The sequence below is a fragment of the Paroedura picta genome, chromosome 4 (assembly GCF_049243985.1).
Source record: "Paroedura picta isolate Pp20150507F chromosome 4, Ppicta_v3.0, whole genome shotgun sequence".
Classification (NCBI taxonomy): domain Eukaryota; kingdom Metazoa; phylum Chordata; class Lepidosauria; order Squamata; family Gekkonidae; genus Paroedura; species Paroedura picta.
In genome coordinates, this window is record NC_135372.1 from 13,080,923 (window position 1) to 13,104,625 (window position 23,703).

Below are 23,703 nucleotides of genomic sequence, written 5' to 3' on the forward strand. Positions count from 1 at the left end.
TGAATAAAGTTGTAGAAAAGAGCAAGAGTCCAGTAAAGGGCTCTGATAGAACTGCTCGGTGAGAACAGGACTACCAGGACTGTGAGTAGCCCAAGGTCACCCAGCTGGATGCATGCGGAGGAGCGGGGAATCAAACCCTGCTCACCAGATTACAAGCTGCATCTCTTAATTATTGGCAACAAGCTGGCTAATTTTGTTAGTCTTTAATAAGGTGACTGGATTGTCCCACTTTTGGAGGGACATCTGGGGGTACCTGGCAAATTGTACTTATGTTGAAATTTTTAAAAAATATACTATTTTTGCATTCTATCCGTTCTATGAAACTTTTTGTTGCTCCATATAGACCAAATTTTTAATCAAGACACCCCCCCCCCCGGTCAATGGTGTCCCGCTTTGTTGTTGTTGTTGTTGTTAGTTGCGAAGTCGTGTCCAACCCATCGTGACCCTATGGACAATGATCCTCTAGGCCTTCCTGTCCTCTACCATTCCCCAGAGTCCATTTAAATTTGCTCCGACTACTTCAGTGACTCCATCCAGCCACCTCATTCTCTGTCGTCCCCTTCTTCTTTTGCCCTCAGTCGCTCCCAGCATTAGGCTCTTCTCCAGGGAGTCCTTCCTTCTCATGAGGTGGCCAAAGTATTTGAGTTTCATCTTCAGGATCTGGCCTTCTAAGGAGCAGTCAGGGCTGATCTCCTCTAGGACAGTTTACTGTCCCGCTTTACCAATGTTAAAATCTGGTCACCTTAGTCTTTAAGACTCTTACTGGACTCGTGCTCTCTTCTTAAAAGTATCGCCGACCTGTTCTTCAGCGTCTAACGTTCAAAGCTACATTTGAAAACAAAGATAGCAAAGATCTGAAGATGGCAAGGAATTGTGGCATCTTAGCCTGACTCAGGTGAAAGCCCATCAAGGAATGCTTGTTTGGATGGTTAAACAGAACCTCTAGACGTAGTCTCTTTCTGATCACCAGTGACTGGACGGATCACAATAGCGAGAGATTTTGGCCTCTGTGCTCTGGTACTCCTGCTTGTAGGCTAGTAAATTAGATGCACTGCTGATCTGATTCTACAGGTCTCCTCTTACAGCAAAGCCGAGTGTCACTAAGATCTTCCCTCTACAGGTATTTCCAGTTACCTGGATTTTGACCTGCCTGTTCCTTGCAGAGGGTTCAGGTTGCACCCATCCTCCAAGGAACCCGCTCGCAGCCAAAGAAAAAAGGACCTGAGGCCAAGTCCCAGTGAGCAAACCATGAAAGGGTTGCAAGAGATCTGGGTCCAGCTGGCCAGCGTATCTTTTGCAAAAGCAGGGCAGAGATCCTCTTTAAATAATGTAGGAAGGGTCTAGATTGCCATCTGTGGGCAGAAGCTGAGTGCCAGTATTCACTCTTCCTTCACTTGGGAGAAGGCCGGGGCGCAATGGAAAGTCCGCCAAGGCTGATTCGGCAGGAGAGAGAGAGAATCCCACCAACTGGGACAAGGGGAGGGTCTGGAGCCACAGTCAGCAGCCTTTGACCACGGAAGAGCCAATGTCAGCAGCCTAAGCCGGAAAGCAACAAAGACCTAAGATCTGCAGCCAATAGATGCAGAACTCAAAGTAAACCCTGCTCATAATGACTGATATTTTCATTAACATAGTTATTGGGAGTCCTTTGCTAGGACATAGAATGCAAGAGTCTGAGAATACATCATACTGAGTGTTGCCAGCCTCCAGGTGGGGCCTGGAGTTTCCCCTGTATTGTAGCCGTCCTCCAGACTACAGAGGTCAGCTCTCCTTGGAGAAAATGGCTGTTTTGGAGGGAGGCCACTATGACATCAAACCAAGAGCTGGCAACCCTGGCAGGTGTCACCATCCCAATAGAGTTCTTCCCCAATGCATCTAGCCAGAAAGGCCACAGTTTTGGGATCGAGCATTTGCCTTGGAGTCGTGGGATCCACCCCAGCATTTCCAGTTCAATGGTCTGGGGCGTTGGGAAAGGTCTCTTTCTCTGCCCGAGACCCTGGATAAACCCTCTGTCAACCTAAGTGCTAAGCCAGGAAGGAGGGTTTGACACAGCTTTGGGTCTTCAGCGGCCCATCTCCTGTGACCTGAGATCCTTGAACCGGAGAGGCCAGAGCCCGTCGGTCCATCTTTCTGTAGCCAGATATGTGTCCATGTGAAACCTCACCTGAGCGTTGAATCTTAGAGTTGGAAGGGACCTCCGGGGTCATCTAATCCAGTGCAGGAAACTCACGACTCCATTGATTTCCTTGTATTGACTTCATTTATGCTTCACTGTTCTTCTCGATGAGGACCCAAGATGTCTTTGCAGCATCCCCCCCCCCCTGTTCTCTGCTCCCTTGATTACTGGGGATTGGGGGTGGATTCTAAAGTTCTGCTCCAATGCATCTCGCTGGAGAGGCCTCAGTCCTAGGATGGAGCACGTGCTTTGGAGGTTGTGGGATCCATCCCACCAAAGGTCACCCAGCAAAGGTCTCCAGGGCAGAGTTGAGATTCGAACCTGGACCTCCCGGATCCTACTTCAACAGTCTAACCTCCCCACGGGCTTGACACTGCCTTCAGTAGAGCGTGCCTTTTGGCACCTTTCGTTCTGAACAGCAACCACCCTCTAGGGCAGGGGTAGTCAAACTATCGGCCCTCCAGGTGTCCATGGACTACAATTCCCATGAGCTCCAGCCAGCATTCACTGGCAGGGGCTCATGGGAATTGTAGTCCATGGACACCTGGAGGGCCACAATTTGACCACCACTTCTCTAGGGTCTTAGGAAGCCCACTGTAACAAGAAAAGATTTTTCAGTTACGTGAGGAGCAAACGTAAACTAAAGGAGGCAATAGGCTCGCTGTTGGGTGCGGATGGACAAACTCTAACGAAAGATGCAGAGAAAGCAGAAAGGCTTAGTGCCTATTTTACATCTGTTTTTTCCCACAGGTCAAAGTGTTTAGGCACATCTAGAGATGGCTGTAGCCAAAGGATAGTGTCTGGGTGGCAGGTTAACATGGATAGAGAGGTTGTCGAGAGGCATTTAGCTGCACTGGATGAGTTCAAATCCCCTGGTCCGGATGAAATGCACCCGAGAGTACTCAAAGAACTTTCCAGAGAACTTGCACAGCCCTTGTCCATCATCTTCAGAACCTCTTTAAGGACTGGAGATGTCCCGGAGGACTGGAAAAGAGCAAACGTTATTCCGATCTTCAAAAAAGGGAGGAAGGATGACCCGGGAAACTACAGACCAGTGAGTCTGACCTCCATTGTGGGGAAGATAATGGAACAGATATTAAAGGGAGTGATCTGCAAACATCTGGTGGATAATTTGGTGATCCAAGGAAGTCAGCATGGATTTGTCTCCAACAGGTCCTGCCAGACCAACCTAGTTTCCTTTTTTGACCAAGTAACAGGTTTGCTGGATCGAGGAAATTCGGTTGATGTCATTTACTTGGATTTTAGTAAAGCTTTTGACAAGGTTCCCCATGATGTTCTGATGGATAAGTTGAAGGACTGCAATCTGGATTTTCAGATAGTTAGGTGGATAGGGAATTGGTTAGAGAACCGCACTCAAAGAGTTGTTGTCAATGGTGTTTCATCAGACTGGAGAGAGGTGAGTAGCGGGGTACCTCAGGGCTCGGTGCTCGGCCCGGTACTTTTTAACATATTTATTAATGATCTAGATGAGGGGGTGGAGGGACTACTCATCAAGTTTGCAGATGACACCAAATTGGGAGGACTGGCAAATACTCTAGAAGACAGAGACAGAGTTCAACGAGATCTGAACACAATGGAAAAATGGGCAAATGAGAACAAGATGCAATTTAATAAAGATAAGTGTAAAGTTCTGCATCTGGGTCAGAAAAATGAAAAGCATGCCTACTGGATGGGGGATACGCTTCTAGGTAGCACTGTGTGTGAACGAGACCTTGGGGTACTTGTGGATTGTAAACTAAACATGAGCAGGCAGTGTGATGCAGCGGTAAAAAAGGCAAATGCCATTTTGGGCTGTATCAACAGAGGCATCACATCAAAATCACAAGATGTCATAGTCCCATTGTATACGGCACTGGTCAGACCACACCTGGAGTACTGTGTGCAGTTCTGGAGGCCTCACTTCAAGAAGGACATCGATAAAATTGAAAGGGTACAGAGGAGAGCGACGAGGATGATCTGGGGCCAAGGGACCAAGCCCTATGAAGATAGGTTGAGGGACTTGGGAATGTTCAGCCTGGAGAAAAGGAGGTTGAGAGGGGACATGATAGCCCTCTTTAAGTATTTGAAAGGTTGTCACTTGGAGGAGGGCAGGATGCTGTTTCTGCTGGCTGCAGAGGAAAGGACACGCAGTAATGGGTTTAAACTTCAAGTACAACGATATAGGCTAGATATCAGGAAAAAGTTTTTCACAGTCAGAGTAGTTCAGCAGTGGAATAGGCTGCCTAAGGAGGTGGTGAGCTCCCCCTCACTGGCAGTCTTCAAGCAAAGGTTGGATACACACTTTTCTTGGATGCTTTAGGATGCTTAGGGCTAATCCTGCGTTGAGCAGGGGGTTGGACTAGATGGCCTGTATGGCCCCTTCCAACTCTATGATTCTATGATTCTATGATTCTATGAATTATTAATAATTATTAATAATAATTCTGCCTTGCTTTTCTTGGTAATATTTATTCCCCATTCCCCATTCCCATGCTTCATAATGACGCTCAGTCCATGCTTGGCTGAGGTTCTTCCAAGCCAAACTTCACAAGGTTCAGGTTTCCCCTTCTCTGGTCAAGGAAGACTTTGTTCTGGATTGACTACCTGGGGGCGGGGAGGTCTGTGGATCCCAGCTGGGCCAGGAGCCACATCTGGTTTGAACAAAGCAGCAATCCTAAATTCCTCTCTCTCTCCCCACTGCTTGGAGTCAGACTCGTTTCGGACTCTCTGTTCTCGTGACGGTTTCTTCCGGGCCTGTTCTTTTCTCGGGTCTTTCTTCCCTCGCATGCTTCCTCCTAGCACCTTTGCCCTGGATGCAACTTTTTAAATCGGCGATGCTCCGTGCCGGGCAGGAGAGAATCCCGTCTCCGTCGTTTGCTTTCTGTGATCCTTCACTTGCCGTGGGGCGGGGATGCAGGAGGGGGTGCAGGGAAGATTTGCACTGAAGGGTTTTGATGAAAATCTGACTCCTGATGAGGGCCAGGCTGATTTTCTTCCCTTTCCGGTGCTGTTTCCTTTTTTCTTTCTCTAGAATTCCACTCTTGGTTTCGTCCTGCTTTAACACTAGGCCTTTCCGCCACCAATCCTGGGGGTTGCGTTGTGTGCAGTTTGCTGCACGTTTTTTGAGTTCCTGAAGTTAATTTGCATCGTGTTCTCTCCCCGTGCCGGGTGGGGGCGCACTTGTGCATGGATAGAACACTGCCCAAAGAACAGACACCCACAGGGGGATCATGTGTACGACTGCATTGAGATTCTTTTTCAAGGTGGTGCTTTGCATCACAGAAGCCCTGCAAAACAGTGATCCGGACTGGGCTGCATAAAAAGTTTGCTGGGGGCGGGTTTTTTAGCCAAGGGTGTACCGATACGCTCGCATGCCCCAAATCCCAATACCACCGAACATAGGATCACAGCAAGGCTGCTTGCTTGCGGTGTGCATGTGCAGAGCTCCGCTGCGGAGGAGAGAAAAGAGCCACTAAGGAACAAGGGACTGGATCAGCGTCCAGCTGGCGCACTGCCGTGTACAAAATGCAGAACTCCGGAAACAAGACCCTGGATGTCTCCTGCATCCATGCCGTTTTCCATGCCAGAATTTGGAGATAAATTAGGACAAGGCGGAATTACAGGCACCTCCTTGCGCTAGAGCTTGCAATGCCAGTCTTGTGGCACCTGAAAAGAGGGCACAGGGCTTGTGGCACAAGCTCTGATGGCCGGGATTGACAGGTCTGGAGCTGGGATTCCTACTCACCCCTGTGGAAGAAGAAGAAGAGTTGGTTCTTATATGCCGCTTTTCCCTACCCGAAGGAGGCTCAAAGCGGCTTTCAGTCGCCTTCCCTTTCCTCTCCCCACAACAGACACCCTGTGGGGTGGGTGAGGCTGAGAGAGCCCTGATATTCCTGCTCGGTCAGAACAGTTTTATCAGTGCCGTGATGAGCCCAAGGTCACCCAGCTGGCTGCATGTGGGGGAGTGCAGAATCGAACCCGGCATGCCAGATTAGAAGTCTGCACTCCTAACCACTACACCAAACTGGGCCGAAAAACAGGATGGAAGAGAACGATGCTTGCCACTTGGGCACCTCCCTCCTATCCAGATTGTGCAAAGTCTTTCCTATACATGCTGAGAGCATACGGATCTCCATCTATAATGTTCAGGCCCGCAGTGTGACATGATTGGCACCGTGGCACCTGCTGACACATTTCTTGGCTCCCAACAACAGTTTTGAGGAAATGTGGGGGGGGGAGGGGGAAGGTAGGGCGTTTCCCCAGCAAAGCTTCAGATTGACGATGAGAAATTTGATCGGCTGGGCAGTTTTTTGTTTGTTTGTTTTTTAAAGGCTGCTTCGGAAGCAGCGGCTACTGCAGCAGAGAGACCCACGCCAAAGTCACGGAAGCAAAGCGCTACTGGTCCTGAGCTGTGGCAATCCTGATCCTGAGTTTTGCAGCTGGATGCACCGTTTGCGGCAGCCCTCTTGCTGCCGGGTCAGCACCCCCAGCATCCCTGCCGGCTCTAGAAGTTTGGGGATCCATGCTTCAGAGCCCATAAAAAAGTGTCCCTGCCCTGCTTCATTAAGATGCCGATTTCTGCCTTTAAAGACTAAACCTTAACTATTTCTAATTGCAAATGTTTAAATGTTAAGACATTGCAAGGGCCAGCTTTAAAAAAGATGAATTTCGCTCCTATTGGGGAAAGGCCTTTTCCACTATAATGCTAGAGGAGAGGAGCAGCTGCGGCTGCAATGAAGCAACAGCACTTCCCGATGAGATCTTGCTCTGCGGTGGCTTCAGATTCATGGGGCTGTGCTGTTCAGATTTCTTTAACTGGGTGTCGGCTCTCAAAGTTTTACGTGGAGGGGATTCTGTATGGGAATCCAGGACATGATGGAATGTTAGCAAGTTTCTGGTCCTCAAGGTGACGATTAAGTTTGAAACCAAGAAGACAGTCTTGGAGAAGAGAAATACTCCAAGCGCTGATCTCCGATTGCTTCCTCTCATCTAAGGTTGCCAACTCCAGACTGGCCAATTCCTGGAGATATTTGAAAAGGAGGTAAATGTGAATTGAGAATTCACTCCATCTCTGTCGTGTAGGGCAGGGGTAGTCAACCTGTGGTCCTCCAGATGTTCATGGACTACAATTCCCATGAGCCCCTGACAGCGTTTGCTGGCAGGGGCTCATGGGAATTGTAGTCCATGAACATCTGGAGGACCACAGGTTGACTACCCCTGGTGTAGGGTTTCCAGAAGAGATCAGGAACTGAATGCTGCTTAGCATTAAAATCGAGCGCTTCCCTGCTTGAAGAAAGCAAGCTCCTCACCACCCCAGATGCTGGCTCCACACCCAAACACTCAGCTCTGCTCACAACTTCCCTTTCCTGAGCTCACAGACAACCGTAGGTTTCATCTTCAGAGTTGGCACACCTGTGTAGGGTTGCCATCCTTTTGATGAGAACTGGAGAGAGGCCGTCAGTCCAATGAGACCTGGAGATCTCCAGGCGACAGTGATCCGTTCCCACAGAGAAAATGGCTGCTTTGAAGGGCGGAATTTCACCCAAACTCATGCTGAGGTCCCACTCCTTCTCAGGCTCCCAAATCTCCAGGTCCTTCCCAATGCAGAGTTGGCTGGCAACCATAGGACCTAAATGCAATGAAAATGTGGGCAACTTTAAAAAAAACCTTGACTCCAAAGCTCAATGTTACCCTTCAGTGGGGTCTTTAGAAGGTCCAAAAGGGCACCAATTGCTCCTTGGATTTTATTTTGGCAAAGACAACTCGGCCTGCCTGTGTTTATTTTGCCAGCCCCAGTGAGTTCCCTTAAAAAGAGAACCTAATTAGTGCGCTGAGTGTTTATCCCTGCGCCTGAAATGGTGGTCTCAGTGAGCAATGGTTTCTTGGAAGGCAATTTAGTGCATCATCTAGCGGGAAGAAGCAAACCCTTAAAGGAGGGAGGCATCAAGCTGAGAAATATAATCACCACCATCCCGGTGTAATATTCTCTGACTTGAGAGGCCAAGGACTTGGGGGAGAGAGTGAGGGCTGTTTTCAAATGGGAACTGACCAACCCTAGAAAAATCCTGATTTTCAAAATCTTAAACTGCTGGTTTAAAAATTAATATCAGAGTGTTAGGACTGCTGGGCTTCGGATAGGGTGGCCAGCTTTGAGTTGGGAAATACTTGGCTATTTGGAAGGAGGAGACTGGTGAAGGAAAGGTTTGGGGAGGGGAGCATAGACTTATAGAATCCTAGAGTGGGAAGGGGCCATGCAGGCCCTCTAGTCCCACCCCCTGCTCTGTGCAGGATCAGCCTCAAGCATCCAGGATAAGGATCTGTCCAGCCGCTGCTTGAAGACTGCCAGTGAGGGGGAGCTCCCCACCTCCAGAGGCAGCCCCTTCCACTACTGAACTAGACTCATAGAATCCTAGAGTGGGAAGGGGCCATGCAGGCCATCTAGTCCCATCCCCTGCTCAATGCAGGATCAGCCTCAAGCATCCAGGAGAAGGATCTGTCCAGCCGCTGCTCGAAGACCACCAGCGAGGGGGAGCTCCCCACCTCCAGAGGCAGCCCCTTCCACTGCTGAACTACTCTATGAAAAAAAAATCCTGATATCTAGCCGATATCGTACTACACATAGTTTAAAAACCCATTACTGCGGGCTCTATTCCCATTATGTCCAGGGGAACCACTCTCTGGAGATCAATTGTAATCTCAGGAAGAATTACAGACCCATCGAGTTGGAAGGGGCCATCCACACCATCTAGTCCCATCCCTTGCTCAATGCAGGATCAGCATGAAGCATCCAGGATAACAATCTGTCTGGCTGCTGCTTGTTGAATCAGAGAATCCTAGATTTGGAAGGGACCATACAGGCCATCATGGGCCTCTTGTGGCGCAGGGTGGTAGAAGAAGAAGAAGAAGAGTTGGTTCTTATATGCAGCTTTTCCCTACCCGAAGGAGGCTCAAAGCAGCTTACAGTCGCCTTCCCATTCCCCTCCCCACAACAGACACCCTGTGAGTTGGGTGAGGCTGAGAGACCCCTGATATCACTGCTCAGTCAGAACAATTTTATCAGTGCCGTGGCAAGCCCAAGGTCACCCTGCTGGTTGCATGTGGGGGAGTGCAGAATCGAACCTGGCATGCCAGATTAGAAGTCGGCACTCCTAACCACTACACCAAACTGGTAAAGCAGCCGACATGCTGTCTGAAGCTCTGACCACGGGTTCGATCCCAGCAGCCAGGTTGACTCAGCCTTCCATCCTTCTGAGGTCGGTAAAATGAGTACCCAGCTTGCTGGGGGGTAAACGGTAATGACTGGGGAAGGGAATGGCAAAACCACCCTGTATTGAGTCTGCCAAGAAAACGCTAGAGGGCGTCACCTCAAGGGTCAGACATGACCCAGTACTTGCACAGGGGATACCTTTACCTTTTTATACAGGCCATCTAGTCCAACCCCCTGCTCAATGTAGGATCTGCCTCAAGCATCCAGGATAAGGACCTGTACAGCCACTGCTTGAAGATCGCTTGTGAGGGGGAGCTCTCCACTTCCTTAGGGAGTCGATTCCACTGCTGAACTACTCTGACTAAAAGATTTTTTGCTGATATCTAGCCGATATCATACTACACGTAGTTTAAACCCATTACTGCAGGCCCTCTCCTCTACTGCCAGAAACTACTCCCTGCCCTCCTCCAAGTGACAACCTTTCAGGTATTTTAAGAGAGCGACCATGTCCCCTCTCCACCTCTTCTCCAGACTGAACATTCCCAAGTCCCTCAGCCTTTCCTCAGAGGACTTGGTCCCCAGGCCCAGATCATCCTTGTCTCTCTCCTCTGCACCCTCTCAATTTTATCCATGTCCTTTTTGGAGTGAGAACTGCATGCAGGCCTCCAGGTGGGGTCTGACCAATGCAGTATATAGCAGGATAATGTCATCTTGCAATTTTAACGTGATATCGCTGTTGATACAGCCCAAGGAGATCTCCAGGCCTTGCCTTGGCAGTTGGCAACCCTATCCCCCCCCCGAAAAAAAGAATTCAATTCAGCGTTAATGTGCAGCCATTACATCCAGTGAGGAAATGTAATGCGCTTCACCATAGGCCCTGCATCAAAGAGGGAAAATCCACCTTCAGCCACGTGGGGAGTGGGGGTGGGACAGAATCATGCCCCCCCTCCTTCTGGAAGGCTGGGGGATTGAAGTCGGTCTCTTTTCTCCCGCACCCGCCAAACACACCCACCCTCCTAGCTACCGGGCTGCGATATTAATTAGCACCATTAGTAATTATGTAGCACTTTCTCGTAAATGCATTTCACACGGCTCTTAAATGCTCCTCTGCCACAGCTTGGCTGTGGGTGTGTGGGGGGGGGTGAGTTGTTGTGGAGCTGCTCGACACGGCAGACAAATCTCAGGGCGCTCCCATCCCACTCATCTGGCATTAGCTCTAATTTGCTGTGCATTTGAACAGCACACGCAAGCAGGCGCTTTCATCCCCGGCTTTGTTGACATTCCCAATTCCCTTGGAGATCTGATTAATAAGAGAAGACTCAGTCTCTTGGAAGAGCCTCAGCTGGGTCTCTTTGGGTGGGATCAGCAGAGATCTGCAAAGCTCAGGCCTTGAAAGGGGTGGGGGCCACGCTTTGGGACTGCAGACCTCATCGAGGTGCCAGACCTTGGCTAGAGCTGAGCGAGGAAATCTAGGGTTGTGTTGTCAGCCTCCAGGTGGCAGGTGGAGAGCCAATGTGGGATAATGGTGAGGAGCGGCAGACTCTAGCTGGGTGTGATTCTCCGCTCCTCCTCCACATGTGGACCCTAACCCTGGGCCTGTCAGTCTTGTTAGAGCTGCTGTCACAGAACAGTTTTGTCAGAGGTCTCTCAGCCATACCTACCTCACAGGGTGTCTGTTGTGAGAAGAGGAAGGCAACTGGAAGCCGCTTTGACACTCCTTCAGGTAGGGAAAAGCAAGGTATAAAATCCAACTCTCCTCTTTCTCCTCTTCCTTCTACATAGAATTGACTGCCTGAAAAGGTGGTGATCTCCCCCTTACTGGCAGTCTTGAACCAGCAGCTGGACAGATCCCTTTCAAGGATAATTGAGGCTGATCCTGCATTGAGCAGACGGTGGGACTAGATGGCCTTCATGGCCCCTTCCCCACTCTAGGATTCTATTAGTCTAGTTCAGCGGTGGAAGGGGCTGCCTCAGGAGGTGGGGAGCTCCCCCTCACTGGTGGTCTTCAAGCAGCAGCTGGACAGATCCTTCTCCTGGAAGCTTGAGGCTGATCCTGCATTGAGCAGGGGGTGGGACTAGGTGGCCTCTGTCGCCCCTTCCCACTCTAGGTTTCTCCGAGTCTCGTTCAGCAGTGAAAGGGGCTGCCTCAGGAGATGGGGAGCTCCCCCTCACTTGTGGTCTTCAAACAGCAGCTGGACAGATCCTTCTCCTGGATGCTTGAGGCTGATCCTGCATTGAGCAGGGGGTGGGACTGGATGGCCTGGATGGCCCCTTCCAACTTGATGGTTCTGTAATTCTTCCTGAGATTACAATTGGTCTCCAGATGACTGAGGCTTGTTCCCCTGGACATCCCCTGTGTTGGGATGCCAGTCTCCAGGTGGGACCAGGTGGGATGCCAGTCTCCAGGTGAGTCCTGGGGATTCCCTGGAATGATAGCTCATCTCCAGGCGATAAGAGATCAGTCCCCCTGGGGACAACAACTGTTTTGGAGGGTGGACTCCTCAGCATTATATTCCCACCCCAAGTCTCTCCCGCTCCCAGCTCCACCTCCAAAGTGTCCAGGTATTTGCCCACCCAGAGCTGACAACCCTAAGAGGCAACAGAGAAGGCATCAGACTTGCCGAAAGCAAACCATCAAGGAGTCTGGCAAACGGCCAACATCAGTAAAGCCAATAAGCAAAGTCATCTTTTTTCCCCCAAAATAAAGTGTGCCAGGATGCAGTCAGGTGATTAAGCATGTTCCAGTGTCTTTTCATCACTGGCAAACTATATGAGGGATATAATAAATATAAATTTAAAGCTAATCATTACAGAGATCCGCAGGGTAAACGAAGCGAAAGGAAAGCTATTGCAAATACTTAGCTAAAAATATTACCAAGACATTTTTCTATTATTATTATTATTATTATTAATAATAATAATAATAATAATAATAATAATAATCTTATAATCTATAATAAAAACATAAGAGTAACCCCTTAGCCCCTTCTCAACCTGGGGGTCAGGACCCCTTTGGGAGTCAAATGACACTTTCACAGGGGTCGCAGAAGGGCAAGCTTGGCCGGGGCAGCCCATCCACACAACAGCCTTGTGGGGTAGATCAAGATAGAGCGTTCGTCTATCTGGAGCAGCGGAAAAGAGCAAGATCAACATGGTGGGACAAGAGGCAGAACTGAACTGAGAAACCCCGGGGGGAAAACAATTTATATACAATCATGAACAATGGCTCTTCACGCCATTGGTTAATTTTGGTTTAATTTCTGTGAAAGAACCCTTGCCTAATTTTATGGTTGGGGGTCACCACAACATGAGCAATTGTACTAAAGGGTTGCGGCATTAGGAAGGTTGAGAACCACTGCCTTAATGGGAGTGAGAGCTAGGACAAAACACATTACTAAAGAGTAAGTTCAGCACGGTGAAAGAATTCAACCACACCTTAAGACCATAGTTCAAGAGAAAATTCTTGGAAAGTAATTTTTAGATATATTATAATAATAAAGTCGTATGCCAGGTGGTTCAGGGGACAAGCAAGTGTGGCAGGAGCCTACAAATTGCTTATATCCGCCAATGAACTCACAGTCCCAAAACATTTAAGTACATGGATTCTAACAACCGTTGAGTCATTCTTAAAGAGACATTTATCAAAAGCAAGAAATATCCGCAGGTGAGTTTAATACCCTAGGAGCTAAGGAACGTAAGCCGAAAATATAAAATGCATCACGTTATAATAATATTTTTGAAATATTAATTTTTGGGTTTGGTTTGCAAGCAATCGTCTCAAGGCCCAAAAATCTCACATCCATACAATTATGTATGCAGGTGGTACACAAGAGGAGCTTCTAAGAGGCAGGCAAATGGTAAACCACTCACACGCAAGGAGCCGTTCCTCGATTCTGCAGCGGATTTGAACACTCAATGGTAGATTGCGAATTTCCTGCAATCTGCAGAGGGTTGGACTTGATGACCCTGGAGATCCCTTCCAACTCTGTGAATCTATGACGGTCCAAACAGAACAGATGTTGCTACTAACTGGGATTTCCTTTGACCACAGCGCTTTCTATCAAAGAAACGGCTTCCGTGGATTTTTTTTTTAAGCCAAACATCTTACATTAGATAGGAAAGAAACAGGAGAGTTCTTTTAAATCAGGGGTAGTCAAACTGTGGCCCTCCAGATGTCCATGGACTACAATTCCCATGAGCCTTTGCCAGTGAACTGGAGGACCGCAGTTTGACTACCCCTGTTTTAAATACTGGCTTGCATTTATAAACACATATATCACACCGATAAGTCATACATACACATCATATGCTGCAATCCTTCTGATCGGCCTTTAACATATTTCAAACTAAAAAACTAAAACTTTTTTTGAAGAAAAGAAAAAAAAATTTAAAACCAGCAGAGGGGAATTCTCCCTATATTTTACCATGTCCCCCCCCCCCCCGCCCCCGATTACGCTGGTAAGAACAGTCTCTGGACTGGAGAACGTATGTGTGTGTCTGTGTACGTATGTATACTTCCAGCATTTCAGGGCCCCTAAAATGAATGGCTGCTTTGCAGAATGGACAGTCTGGCATTACAACCAGCAGAAATCCCATTCACTCCCCAAATGCCACCCTCCCAAGGCTCCACCCCCAAACCTCCAGGAATTCCCCAGCCGTGAGTTGGCAACCATAGCTGAGCGTGTCTTTCGAACCTTTCCCAAGGCAACACCACGAGCAGTGTGCCGTGGCCCAGTCCCTAAAGCCCAGTCATTTGCATGCGGGATGAGAATTCCAACTTGTTGCTGATCCAAACAAAGAATCTCGGGCTTTTAAAAAAAAACACGAAAAAAGAAGGAAACAAAACCCTTCAGGCTGTGATAGATTTTTGACCCATCGAACAGACAGTTGCTTGGATTTACGGAGAGCGGCTTGCAGATGCTGCAGAGAGAATGCAGGGACTGCCCTCTTAATTGGTTTACATAAAGAGCTAAAATGCACTTCCAATGCTTCAGGGTTCCGTAGAGAAGGAGCCAGCAACAGAGATCGTGTCCAGGAATAGCGCATAAATTGGGGTGAGGACGGAGGCTGTTCCCTAGCGTTGTGCATTGATTTTAACGGCTCCGTTGGCTCAAAATGCACTTTTGATTTTTGTTCTTCTTTTTTAAAGCCACTTCCAGATACGGTGCATCGTTTGCGTTTTCTTTTCTTTTCTTGCATTGCTTGGATGTGCAGATGGAATGTGAAAGCTACACGGTCTGAAATGCACATTTGATTTCTTTTCTTAAAAAAAAAGAAAAAAGGATTCCTCTTCTCCTTTTATATCACATTAGCAACCTGTGTAGTTCCTGATCTGGTTTTTAGCAGTGTGGAGAGTACCACATTAGTAGGGTGGTAAAGATGCCTTTGGGGTTTTGACTCACCACCTGCGAAAAGTCATGCCCTGGTCAAGAGCGGGCCTCTCCCCATTCCAAGTGGCTGGCTGTTTTAGAGGAAGAACTGATGTTTATGGGCACCTAAGGCCATTTAGGGACATGTCTGGGATGCGGGGAAGGAACCTAAATGGGTTTTGATGGGGACTTTCTCCCTCTGGCTCTTTGACAGGTATCACGACAAGCAGGACGTGACCAGCAACTTCCTGGGGGCCATGTGGTTGATCTCGATCACCTTTCTCTCCATCGGCTACGGTGACATGGTCCCTCACACCTACTGTGGGAAAGGGGTGTGTCTACTCACCGGCATTATGGTAAGGCCCCAAAGGGACCAGAACAAATGGGATGAAATGAATTCAAAAGAAATTCCATCTAAACATCCAGAAGAAGTTCCTGGCAGTTAGAGTGGTTCCTCAGTGGAACAGGCTTCCTCGGGAGGTGGTGGGTTCTCCATCTTTGGAAATTTTTTAACAGAGGCTGGATAACCATCTGACAGAGAGGCTGATTCTGTGAAGGCAAAGGGGTGGCAGGTTACATTAGATGAGCGATTGGGATGTGAGTGTCCTGCATAGTGCAGGGGGTTGGACTAGATGACCCATGAGGTCCCTTCCAACTCGATTAGTCTATGATTCGATGATTCTATGGGGCTGCTGGGCTGAAGGACTGGTGTTGGAATGGAAGAACGATGTCAAAGTTAAGCCGAAAAGCAAATGCTAAAAGTATAAACTTTCCCCTTGTGGGGAGCCCCAGAAACAAAGACTATGATCCTCAAGGAACCTGTTTTTCTGTAGTTAATTTCACCTGGAGAGAAAGCCAGCATGACATACAAGTTAGAACAATGTTTCTCAACCAGGGTTACATATAATCCCAGGGTTATGCCAGAAGTCATTCCGGCCTAGCACCTGCCTGCCTCTGTGGCCTGAATTTCAGAGTTGGTGGTGGACAGAGCTGGACATTGGGCAGCTTCAGGACTTGGGGGTGGGTGGGAACATGTGGGAGTGTCTGGGTGATGTCACTTCCAGTGACATGTCATGGCTAGTTGACATCACTTCCGGGTTACTTCAACGCCTGGAGAACTTTTCAAAGCTTACTCCATGGTCAAGAAGAAGGCTGAGTTACAATGTCAGTTTGTGATCCGGGAGACCCAGAGTTTAATCTCCATTCTCCCAAAAAAGCTTTCTAGGTAATCTTGGGGCACTCAAGGATTACTCAGGGATTCCAAGCCAGCACTTGTTCTCAAAGGAAGGTCCATGGGTAGGGAAAATGTTGCTGGTGCTTTGATATCACTTCTAGGCAAAGACCTGGACATGATGTACCTTCCCACCCATAACGCTCTAGGGATCCCCCAAACTCTATGGTAACAACCATAGAGATTTGATCAGTACTTAAAGCATAAGGCTGTGATGTCACTTTCAGGTATTCATCAAGAAGTGACATCACAATATTAATGTCATTGTTCACGCCACGATTTTCTTCTGCTGTTCACTTTTCTAGTTTGATACTCAGATTTGGGTTCAAATCCTCATTCCACCATGAAGCTCACTAGGTAGGTGATCTTTAGGGATGAGCACAAACCAAACCATGAAGCAAAATTCATCCCAATTTTGACCTGTTCATGTTTTAAAGCAGCTTGTGGTGGTTCTTGGAGCAGAAAGCAAGGGTTAAAAAGGATTCTGTCCCTTTCAACCCCTACTTTCTATTCCTGTGAAAGCCACAAAAGCATGTGAGTGAAGGGGAGATGCTCCCTGCTGCTCAGTTGTTCCAGGCTACCTTGGACAGTCATTTTAAACTTTAAAGGGACTTCAAAAAACAGCCACCCCCCAAAAAACTGGATGGCAGGGAGGTTCTTCCTGCTATCAGTTGTTTTGGGCTGTCTTGTACAATCCCTTTAAACTTTAAAAGGACTACAAAAGACAACTAGAAACAGCTGAATGGAAGGGAGCAAGCAGCTCCCCAACTCTCAGCTCTTTTTCTCACTGTCTGAAAGTCCCTTTCAATGGGGTTCGCAGGGCCACCAACCACAAATCGGTTCGCTTTGCAAACCAACCTCCTGAAAGCAGTTTCACAATTGCCCCCCCCCTCTTCTCTCTGTCCTAGGGGGCAGGATGCACAGCCCTGGTGGTCGCCGTCGTTGCCCGGAAGCTGGAACTCACCAAAGCCGAAAAACACGTCCACAATTTCATGATGGATACGCAATTAACAAAGCGGGTAAGAGGCATCTCCTTGGCGTCTGGCAAGCTACAGGTCCTTGGCACTCAGGACTTCCCTCAGCCCACAGCAACAGGGGTTGCTCTTTAACCAGGAGCATTTCAAGAATTCATGACTAATCTGATTGAGGCAATGATATAGGGTTGAGGAGGAGAGAAGCTGTTTGTGAAATCGGCAACAGGAGAAACAGCCAGAGGCTGCTGCTGGAAACGGCACGGGAAGGAAAGGAGGCAAGACTGAAACGAGGCACGTGCGCTTCGGACCACTGCAGTTGAAAAATCTCCGGAGTAGGGCTGCTTCAGAGATAAATCAACCAGACATGGTCCGAGGCGTAAAATCCTCTAGGGAAACTGAGACGAAGCGGCTGTCAAAAACTCACTTCAGCATGTTTTGGTGCCCACCTGCCTGGAAGAAAAGTTTCTCCCACAAGGCCTGCCCTGCAGGGAGGAGAGCGAGAGCCCCACCCTGCCCCATTCCCTGGAAGGGCCACTGCGACCACTCCCTCCCTCACTCACCTACAGCTGGTCCTGTCTGGAGGGAAGGGCTCCAGGGTCTCTGCCCTCCTGCTGGAGGGGCGATGAGCAGCAGCCTCCTGGGCTGCCACCTCCTCTGGGCACCGTGGAGGAAGTATGCCACTGAGGGGAGCATCCTGCCATCCCACCGGGCATCAAAGCTCGTCTCCCTGCTGCCCTGCTGCCCAAGTGAGGCTGAGCTAGGGCGGGAGCTGCACCAAGCTGGGAAGGCAATCGCGCCAGCTCGCTTGCCCCGGAGTCGGAGAGGACAGGCTTCTAGGGGGGGGGGAAGGCAAGCCCTTGCATTTTCCACCCCCCAAAGCAAGCCCCATGCCTGCCACGGCAGTGCAGCTTTGGCCTGCCCGGTGGAGTGGGCGAGACTTTAATGGCCAAAGTGCTACTTCGGCCAAGTTTATACCAGTCCAAGGCGGGTTCTTCTGAACCAGAAGCGGTCTGGATTTTTTGTAAGAGCATATGCCTAGCTGAAACCCCTCCCGTTGCCATGACATGCTCCAAATCTGATTGTGGGAGCGCTGAACATTTTAAAAGTGAGTCTCAGTTGCATCAGGGGAAGTGGCCACCTGGCTTCCAGGTCTTGCCGTTCTGTTCCTTTGCATCTTTCCCCCTCTTTGATGTGACTTCTGCAAGGACAAACAGTCCTAGTGATGCCCCAGTATTGAAGGGCACACATCGCTTGGAGTGGCAAAATATCTTGTACTGGACCTGGTTGAGGCCCCGCAAGAAGGAATCCCTTTGCAAAATGACATACGCTCGCATTCAGATTTCTCTTTTACCAGCCCAAACCAAACTGCACGCCTGCCTTGAGTTGCAGCCAGACATTATGTCATGAAATGAACAGTCCCGAACATGCCCGGGCCTGATTCAGCTTGGGACCATGGCATGTAGGGTGAAGGGCTTCAGTTTTGCCTCCCTACCATTTTCACAAGTCAGCTGGAGCCCAGGTGCATTTGGGAACCTTAATTCCCTAACTTAACATCTGTCTGCAAGTCGGGGGTGCCCAGCCTGACTCATGGTAGCTGGATCATCTAATTCTGCACTGTGTGTAAAAGTAACATGGGCAGGAGAAAGGAGAGATTCCAGTGTTGAAAACTGATGCTTTGTAGGATCAACTCTATGACATTCTTCCCCAGTGAAGTCCCTGGCCTCTTCAGGCTCCACCCCCAAATCTTTAGGAGTTTTCCAACCTGGAGCTGGTAACCTACTCCCATCCCCCACTAGTGGCCAGGGCAACCTAAGCGAGAATTTTGGAAGCATCCCAAGTCCTCCTGACCTGTCGTATTTCCGTATTCAGGGGCCTCCTGTCTTGTTTCCTCTCCCCTGTCTGAATCTCCCAGGTCAAAAATGCTGCCGCCAACGTACTCAGGGAAACCTGGCTGATATACAAGCACACCAAGCTGGTGAAGAAGATAGATCACGCCAAGGTGCGGAAACACCAGCGTAAGTTCCTCCAAGCCATCCATCAGTAAGTCCTACACGTTTACCTGCTTCAAATCCTCGGCCTGTGGCTCTCCCCGCCCCCATCCTGGCCTCCGTCCCCTGGCTCCATCTCCTCGTGGTCAAGGGCCCTTCCGCAAACTAGGCAAACCTCTCCCACCCCACCTCAGTTGGATGGCTGCAAAACCCACCTCTCGCAGCTGGGGAAATTGGTTGTATGAATCTACTTGGGAGGGGGGATATGTATAGGCACAAAACCTTGGTTGCATTGACCATTCATCACACCCAAGTTTGGCTGAGAGACGGATGTGGTGGTCTGCCTACAAGCTTGGAGCGGAAGACAAACAAAACAAGAGTTGTTATTATTAGTAGTACTAGGACTAAAGCCCATTTTAAATTGAAATAAAAGGGGAGCTAGGCCCCCGGCCCCGGGGAAGGTCGGCCCTCCGAGGGCGGAGAATTGGTGGGGCTTCTCGCGGCTGCAGGAGCGGCCAGGAGAAGGCTGACAGGCACCCACCGGAGACCGGACGGTGGATGGGGCTTCTCCCGGTCGCAGGAGCGGCGTCGGCGTGTCCAAGACGCGGCGAGGGCGCGGCTGCGGACAGGAGAAGCCAGGAAGGCCCCCACCCCAGGGCAGACCATGGACTTTGCACGCCTCCCCATTGGCTGCTGGCCCTGGATGGACAGGGCCCCCCCTAACTCCTCCCCGACAGCCCTTACTGCTTTATTTAATCCGCTCTGTAGGAGCGGAATTAAAGATTATTCGTATTATTTTATTTCTAGACCGCCTCTCTGCTGTTGAGCTCATGGTCGGTTTACAACATATTAAAATACATATTCTAAAAATTAAACACTAAGAATAACCACTTCTCTGTCCAGCAACTAATGTGGTTAATTAACTAGCTGCCAGCCGCCCCCCCCCCCCCCCATTTTCTGCCATCGTTTCTGTGAGGGTCTATTGGATATGACAGCTGGTTTTCACTACCTGAAGGAAACTCTCCAAGCGGCTTCCCGTCGCCTGCCCTTCCTCTCCCCACAGCAGACACCCTGTGAGATAGGGAGGGTTGAGAGAGCTCGGAGAGAACTGGAACTGACCCAAGATCACCCAGCTGGCGGCATGTAGAGGAGGAGGGAATCAAGCTTTCCAGATTAGAGGCTGCCACTCTTAACCTCTGCACCATGCTGGCTCTGAGCAGAATATAGGCCTGAATTTTCCTGTATTCCCCTGCTCTTGGAAGAAAGGTGAGGCATCCCCAGGGTAGGAGAACAAGGGATCAGGCCAATAGGTCACCCACCCAAAAACAAATCCAAAGACGGTGGGAAATCCTTTGGCAGAAAGATTGAGAAGGGGCATAGGAGAGCGATGAGGATGATCCAGGGTCTGGGGACCAAGCCCTGTAAGGACTGACTTGGGAAAGTTCAGCCTCGAGAAGAGGAGGTTGAGAGGGGGCAGGATATCTCTCTTAAAATACTGAAAGGTTGACACTTGGAGGAGGGCAAGGAAAGATTCATGTTCACAGCAGAGGAGAGGACCTGCAGTGTAGGATGGGATCAGGGGAATCACAGTCAGAGTAGTTCAGGAGTGGAAGGGGCTGCCTAAGGAGGTGGGGAGCTCCCCCTCACTGGTGGTCTTCAAGCAGCAGCTGGGCAGATCCTTATCCTGGTTGCTTGAGGTTGATCCTGCATTGAGCAGGGGGTGGGACTAGATGGCCTGTGTGGCCCCTTCCCACTCTAGGATTCTGTGAGTCTAGTTCAGCAGGGGAATGGGAGGTGGCCCTCTTACTGGCAGTCTTCAAGCAGGACTGGACAGATCCTTATCCTGGATGCTGAACCTGCGTTAAGCAGGAGGTGGGACTAGAGGGCCTGCATGCCCCCTTCCCACTCTAGGATTCTATGACATTGCAGCCAGAATTCTATCATCCCTTCTGCGCTGTTTAAAAGGTATTTTTGCCTTGGGAGCAAATAACGCTAAATGTCTTCTTCACGGGAAATGTGGGGGCACAATCTGCCCTTTTCGACTGACCCTATGGACCTCCCAGGATCATAGGAAATGGCTGGGATAGGTGCATTTCCCAGGCAGGGGCATGATCCAAAGGGGTGCAAAGGGAACCTACCCTCCCCCTTTACCCCAATATTAAATTACATCAATGCAATGCCCCAAGGCATTGTCTCAGCCTCGCCCCTGAATTTTCAGAATTTCTTTTAGAAAGGAATGCAGGCTGGAGATCACATGGGCCAGCACTAATAGCCACTCTTCAACAGCTGTGCCAGGTGGTCATTTGCAACCAAGGGTTCTCGCTTTTAAGGGTCACTGTGCTCCTCTCCAGCTATTATGGGAGAAGACCCACCCAGGCCTGCTTTTCCCAGCTAGTAGCCTAGTCCTCCTTGTGGTCAGACTCCCAGATGCCACCCCGCAAGTGCCCTTCTGGTCTGCCACCATCAACGTCACCCTCCCGTCCTCTTTTGCCAGCTTCATCACCGCCTCTCAAATGTCTTCCCTTTTTAAATTTTCTTTTGCAATTATGTATTTGGGTTCTCGTGTTGCCCTGGAACTGAATTGGGTGACAGCCCACTCATAGAGCAGGGCCTCTCACTGGAAACAAAGGAAAGGTCTTTGTTTGGGGGTATTTTGGAGCCATGAAAGCTACAGGGGCCGATCATGGCGAGGGAACGAACGTAGGGCTGGGAACACGGCCATTTTTGCTGCTGACGTTTTATTGATTTCGTAAAAACAGTCACCCACTCCTCTTCCGTGTCACTGTCAACATCTAACATTCCTATTTTTTTTTTAAGTCTCCCTTCCCTTTTTCTCCCTTTCCCCCATAATATCCCTCTTTATTATGGCATCGATATCCTTTCCCCATGACGTTGTCCTGTATGGCTTCCAAGAAATATTTACCTTTAACAACAACAAAGCCCTCCTTGACCAGGGCTGTCCAAACTGTGGCTCACTAGATGTCCACGGTCTACAATTCCCAAGAGCCCCTGCCAGTGCTGGCAGGGGCTCGTGGGAATTGTAGTCCGTGGACATCTGGAGAACCATAGTATGGCCTAGACCTAACAGTCTTGTATTCGGATGAGGCAGTATTGCCTTTTGCATTGATTTGTCACATCCCTCTCTCTGTAACGCCCTCCTAGGGGTATCCTGCCGTGTCCAAATTTGGACTTCATGAATCCTTAGATCCCATCTAGAAGTGTGGGGATGCATGCTGATCGACTCCTCCTCCCCCCCAGCAAGGTCCATGTGTCCCCCATGATTTCACACCAGCTTTTTGCTGCTCTGGGATTGTTCCCCGCCTTTGACCAGGGACCTCCCGCAACTTTCTGCATGACAGCAGGAGGGGGAGGAGGCAACCTTGGGTGGGGGCGCAAATGAGGAAGGCCAGTTTGGTGTCTGTCTCTGGCTTCTTGTGTGTGTTCCCACCCCACCCCCCAGTTGTGTTATTTAAACCTCTGTTGTTTTGTCTCTGTTTTGCCCCCACCCCCTCCTTGCAGAGCTCAGAAGTAAGTTAATCTTTGTCTCAGAGCTGCCTCTGTTTCGAATGTGAACAGTCTCTCTGCATGGTTTCCATTTGGGGGTTTTGATTTGGACATTCTGGAAGGCTAATGCAGAGCCCATTGAGACCCCTCTCGCAGCATTCTTTCCCCCCCCCTTCCTCCGCTAATACAGTGGCCCACATTTCTGGCTTGCTTGCCATGGAAGCTGGCAAAGGACACCCATCTGCCTTTGTTTTGTCACCTCCCCCCCCCCTCCAAATTTCACAGTGCTTGAAATTTGGACATGTTGGCGTTTCAATTGTGTGGCATGTCAGTCGACCAATGCGAAATCTGTGTTTCTAGCGCATCTTGTTTCTTCTGCCCACGGCACGATGTTGCTCGGAATAGATGTCCGGCAACTTGGCTTTCTGGTGGAGATCTCCATCCATAAATGGGAATGCCATTTTTCCATCACAAAGTGCGTGGTTCACACATACACACACATGGCTGTTCCATCAAGCTCTGGGCTTTTCCACATTCTTGTTTGTAAGTGCCTGGTTTTTTAAGGAGGGGGGGGGCTGTTCTGCATGTGTTTTGCGCCCTCTAGTGGCCAATTCAGTATCACACAGGTTTATGTCCAGCTGGAAAGAAACTAACGTGATATTGAATCGACCACTAGAGGCAGCAAAACACACATGGAACAGAAAGCCCCCAAAGGAAACGGGAACTTACAAGGAAAATGAGAGGACAGAAAAGCTTAATGCCTTCTTGTTAGAGTGTCATGCTGCATCCTCCACCTTAGGCTTTTAATCTGATGCCAGCCCCCAGGGAATTCCTTTTTCTTAGGACCAACCAAATTATCATCAAGTAGTCTGCTTTTGGGGAGGGAGACAACTCTAACCAGAGGTTGGCAATGCCCACTTGCAGTTCTATTGACTTTTTACCAAATCATCTGCCTAACACTGACCTCTCATTTGGGTTTAACGGACGCTTCCCTTCCAGCCCTTCCAAAGGTCCTGATTTGTTCACTTCTTTATTTATTAATTAAAACATTTAAACCCCCATCTTTTCTCAAGGCAATTTGTGGTGAAGACTGATCTATATGCCAACTGGCTTTTTAAATATTCTGTTTCTTGCTTCTTGGTACCTCTTGAAATTTGCTTTACACCCAATGTCCCGTAATCGATCTAGGTCTCCCTCATCTCCTAGTTTCCATTTCAAGAAGGCTGTAAATTTCTTTGAACTGTCCCTTCTCCC

The 23,703-nt window shown here is 49.3% G+C and overlaps 1 protein-coding gene across 3 annotated transcripts in view; it reads left to right on the plus strand.

Moving 5' to 3' along the window:
• The window catches only part of KCNN1 (potassium calcium-activated channel subfamily N member 1), a 102,221-nt gene that overhangs the window by 72,051 nt on the left and 6,467 nt on the right, over positions 1–23,703 (plus strand). For all 3 annotated transcript variants that reach the window (XM_077331961.1, XM_077331960.1, XM_077331962.1), the window contains exons 5-7: positions 14,967–15,108; positions 16,892–17,002; positions 18,870–18,997. In XM_077331961.1, the coding sequence (XP_077188076.1) occupies positions 14,967–15,108; positions 16,892–17,002; positions 18,870–18,997 (381 nt within the window). The remainder of the gene's footprint in view (positions 1–14,966; positions 15,109–16,891; positions 17,003–18,869; positions 18,998–23,703) is intronic.